General features: G+C 42.6%; 1 protein-coding gene across 2 annotated transcripts in view; it reads right to left on the bottom strand.

Moving 5' to 3' along the window:
* Positions 1–889: 889 nt before the first annotated feature.
* LOC143289477 (phosphatidylinositol 4-phosphate 5-kinase-like protein 1) overlaps positions 890–4,310 on the bottom strand; it is a 24,153-nt gene continuing 20,732 nt past the window's right edge. For both annotated transcript variants that reach the window (XM_076598453.1, XM_076598454.1), the window contains exon 10: positions 890–2,695. In XM_076598453.1, the coding sequence (XP_076454568.1) occupies positions 2,272–2,695 (424 nt within the window). In that variant the 3' untranslated portion in view covers positions 890–2,271. The remainder of the gene's footprint in view (positions 2,696–4,310) is intronic.

A 4,310-nucleotide genomic window follows, 5' to 3' on the forward strand; every position in this document is an offset into this window, starting at 1 on the left:
TGTCATTGATCGACTTCCTTGAAAAAAAAAATCTGTGGATGAAGAAACACACAAAGACCTGAAGGTGGTCCACTTGTGTCCACGACCCGCTCCAAGGACATCACCTTCAGCGTCACAAAGAGATCAGACATGATGAAGAAACACACAAAGACCTGAAGGTGGTCCACTTGTGTCCACGACCCGCTCCAAGGACATCACCTTCAGCGTCACAAAGAGATCAGACATGATGAAGAAACACACAAAGACCTGAAGGTGGTCCACTTGTGTCCACGACCCGCTCCAAGGACATCACCTTCAGCGTCACAAAGAGATCAGACATGACAGGCATGTGAAACAAAGTACTGCAATATGCATCCATTTATCTGGAGGTAAAATCAACCTTGAAGCCAACTGTTCAGCAGACCACTGACAATAAAGCTAAATCAAGACTCACCCGCTTGTAAGGATGGAAACCAAAAACTGTTGATTCCCAAGTTTAGTAGCAAGATTTGAGCAAATTAACTCTGAAGCTGCCAAACAGTGTGATTGTAATTACCTTACAGTGTAGAAAAAGGATGGGAAAGAGTTAGAGAGAGAGAGGAAGAGAGAGAGAGAGAGGGAGAGAGATAGAAAGAGAGAGAGAGGGAGAGAGAGAGAGAGAAAGAGAGAGAGAGAGGGAGAAAGAGTCAGAATGGATAGATAGACCAACCTTTAGGTCAAATTCAGTCAATAAATATAAAACTTAAAAACGAATGTTAGACTGACAATGTTGTTACATTCCTTGTCCACCACCCCCCAAACCCCACCCCCACCCCTCGTCCTGTGACCCCATCCTGACCCCATCCCTGACCCCTCCCTTAACCCCTGACCCCTCCCCTGACCCATCCCTAATATCCCTCCCATCCTCATATCACCTCTGAGCTGAAACAAGATCCTGCTGTATATGCTCACCATCACAGATGTCTTTGAAAAACAGACTAAAAACGAGAACATTAAAACACAAAACCACATGAACTGACATATGGTCACACAGATGTATTTGTAGGTAACTGGACAAAAAGACAAGTGCAGATAAAACAAACAGAAATTCTGACTTTAATATGCAGCTTTTAAAATAAATCAATACTGGATACAACCTGCTTCAGTCACTTGAAAGCTTCACTGCGTGTGAAGAGTTCACAAGTCAATTGCAGGTTGAACTTTGACCCCAACAGCAAGGGGGGCATGTGTGATTGTGGACACATCAAAACAAGCAAACTTAAAACTCTGAAAAATCAGACCCACACAAAAAAAGAAATAAAGAAAGAACATTTCAGAACACAGACATACAGACAGATTTTTTTTTTAAGGGAGTGTAGGGTTGGGGACTGGGGGTGGGGGGAGATAAGCAAAGAAACACAAAAAGAAATATCAAAATATTTATAAAAGTGTATGATAAAAAAAAAAAGAAATACGAAATAATTCATAAACAAAACACACTGATGAATGGGAGCAATGCAGCACAGCGCACAGTTTAAGGAAGTGCTATTTTTCCTTCTTCCCACCCAAACTGCGACTGTCTGAAAGTGACAGCCCTGCTGTGTTATCCCTGACCCCATGCTCCATGCCGGGTGAGACCAACACAAAACAAAATACACAGCAAACCATAGGGAAAAAAAAGATGCTTCTTTTCCATCACAAACATATTCCTCTAAGAAATACTGATCCCTCTTGCTGAGATGAGCAACAAGGACTCATACCAAAGACAGGTCAGCAAAGTTCACACAAAAAAATACAAAAACAAAAAACAAAAATAACAAACCCAAGGATGATCAGGCGTTATTAACAAGAACGTCACACTGAACACCAGTAAACGAACAGAAACACAGCCCTTCATGCACACATCACCATGACGACAATCACAGATGCGGTGTAAATGGACGGATGGACAGCACTCCCTTGAACTGACAACTAAGTGATGTGGTTGGAGATGAAGTGAAAGAAATGTGGACAGCAGTAATCATAATAATAATGTGAATTTTGATGGCGCCTATTCTTTCCACAACAAAACAAAAAAGGCTCCAGGCGCTTGTAGTCTGGCGGCATGCTGAAGTACTTCCAAACGCTCCCTCCTCGGCGCTACCAGACGTGGTCAGAGATGAAGTGTAAGAAACACTGATAGCTGTAACCAGGCAGAGTGCTCCCAAACACTCCCTCCTCGGCGCTACCAGATGCAGATGGAGATGAATTGTAAGAAACACTGACAGTTGTAACCAGGCGGAATACTCCCAAATGCTCCCTCTCTTCCTGGTGCTACCTGACACGGCTGCAGATGAAGCGCTCGAAGCGCCGACGGTAGTAGGGTGGGGGCATGGTGGAGTGCTCGCCACACCCATACTTCACAATCTTCCACAGCCGTGCTACCTTCTGCTTCAGCGTCCAGCGCGTCAGGAAATCAACGATGCCGAAGAAGTAGCGGTATTGGGGTCCGTCGATGATGTGCAGGGCGTTGGAGCAGTCCGGTAGCAGGCGGCGACGCATTTGGCTGAAATTTGGCCCCCCGGTGGCCGACAGCGAGTAGGGGAAGTGGAGTGCGCTGGACTTCAGGTTGGAGACAGTCTGGTGCATGAGGTGGTCCTCTCTCTGGACCTCCACCGCCCCCGGCAAGGCCTCCGGAGTATCCTCCCCTTGGTGGTCAATGGAAAGGGTGTTTGCCAGCGATTCCTGCAAATGGGATCTGAAAAGACGCCAAGGAATGGGTGGTTATGGTTACCACTGGTGCAGCTGATTTCATCACGCCTCACTGCTGTTCAGTCCTTGAGGATCTGGGTTCCAATCCCACTCTCGCCCTTTCTCCCAAGTTTGACTGGAAATTCAAACTGAGCGTCTAGTCATTCGGATGAGACGATAAACCGAGGTCCTGTGCACAGCATGCACTTGGCGCAATGAAAAAAGAACCCATGGCAATGATACTGCTGTCCTCTAGCAAAATTCTGTAGCAGAAAGCCATTCTCACGGGTACACAAACATATATGCATGCACTCAAGGCCTGACAAAGCACACTGGGTCATGTTCTGGTCAAGCATCTGCCTAACAGATGTGGTGTAACATACATGGATCTGTCCAAATGCAGTGATGCCTCCTTGAGAAACTGAAACTGAAACAAAAAGAAACTCACACCTTAGTAAATTTAGCTACTGATAGTGCAGCTGATTTAATTCATGTTCCTTGCTAAATTTGGTTACTGATAGCCCTTCTCTAAATTTAGTTCCTCAAAGGGCATATGGTTAAATCATATTCCCTGCTAAATTCAGTTACTGACGCTACAAGTAAAGGAATATTCATGACCATACAAATCCAATATGATCCCACATGTTGCATTGCAAAGAGATGGAATATACTCACCTAAATATCAGCTGATTACTGAAGCAATCAAGGGCATATAGAACTGCCATGCTAAACAGAATTGTTCATATTTCCCAAGAGAGGAGGACAAATATTTTTCTAACCTGAATCTTATTTTCAAAAAGTTAATAAAATGGTCTAGCGTAGGTGTTGTTCCTTGTACTTTACACTTACGGATGAAGAATTTTGCAGTTACTATCATGAAGTCTAAGCTTTTATCTGCCTTCACATTTCTTGTACAACCAAACAAAATGAGCTGTTCTCCTAATGTTAATCTTGCACAATGGAAACATCTGTTGTACAACAAGGATACAAAATCCATCCAAAACTGTTGTACAATCTGACAATCCAAAAAGAGGTGCTGAATTGTTTGTATTCCTAGACTGCAAAAATTACAAAGTGGGGAGTTGGCATGCTTACATCCATGAAGGAATTTTTGAATAGGTAGAATATGATGAAGTAATCTGAACTGAAGCCATCTCAGTTGTGTGTCTGTTGTTGTTTTGATAGGGTAGAGAAAGATGTTTTCCACTCAAGTTCCATGTATAGGGTATTCCATTTTCTCACAGCTGTGGGAATGATATCAGATTTAAGTAAAATAGACTTCACTGCCTTGTTACCCTTTTGGATATGACACCATGCTATATTTTCTTGATCAGTTCCATTATCTGTATTTTGCATGTAAATAAATCTTTCTTGATATTTTCTGACTGCTCTAATAATGCCAGTAAATGTTAAAAAGTTTGTTCTTGTGACAGTGGCATATTTTGTTTAAACTCATCAAAAGAAAGAAGATTTCCATTTGCATCCATCAAATGGAAGATGCATCAATCCATTCCTTCAGAAAAACTACTTTGTTGTCTCTTGTAATGTTAGCATTATAATGTATCTTTTCAGATAAAGATTCTTTCCAATCCTCACGTTTATATTTTGGTTTCTGTGGTGTT

Source organism: Babylonia areolata, chromosome 14 (genome assembly GCF_041734735.1).
Source record: "Babylonia areolata isolate BAREFJ2019XMU chromosome 14, ASM4173473v1, whole genome shotgun sequence".
NCBI lineage: Eukaryota > Metazoa > Mollusca > Gastropoda > Neogastropoda > Buccinidae > Babylonia > Babylonia areolata.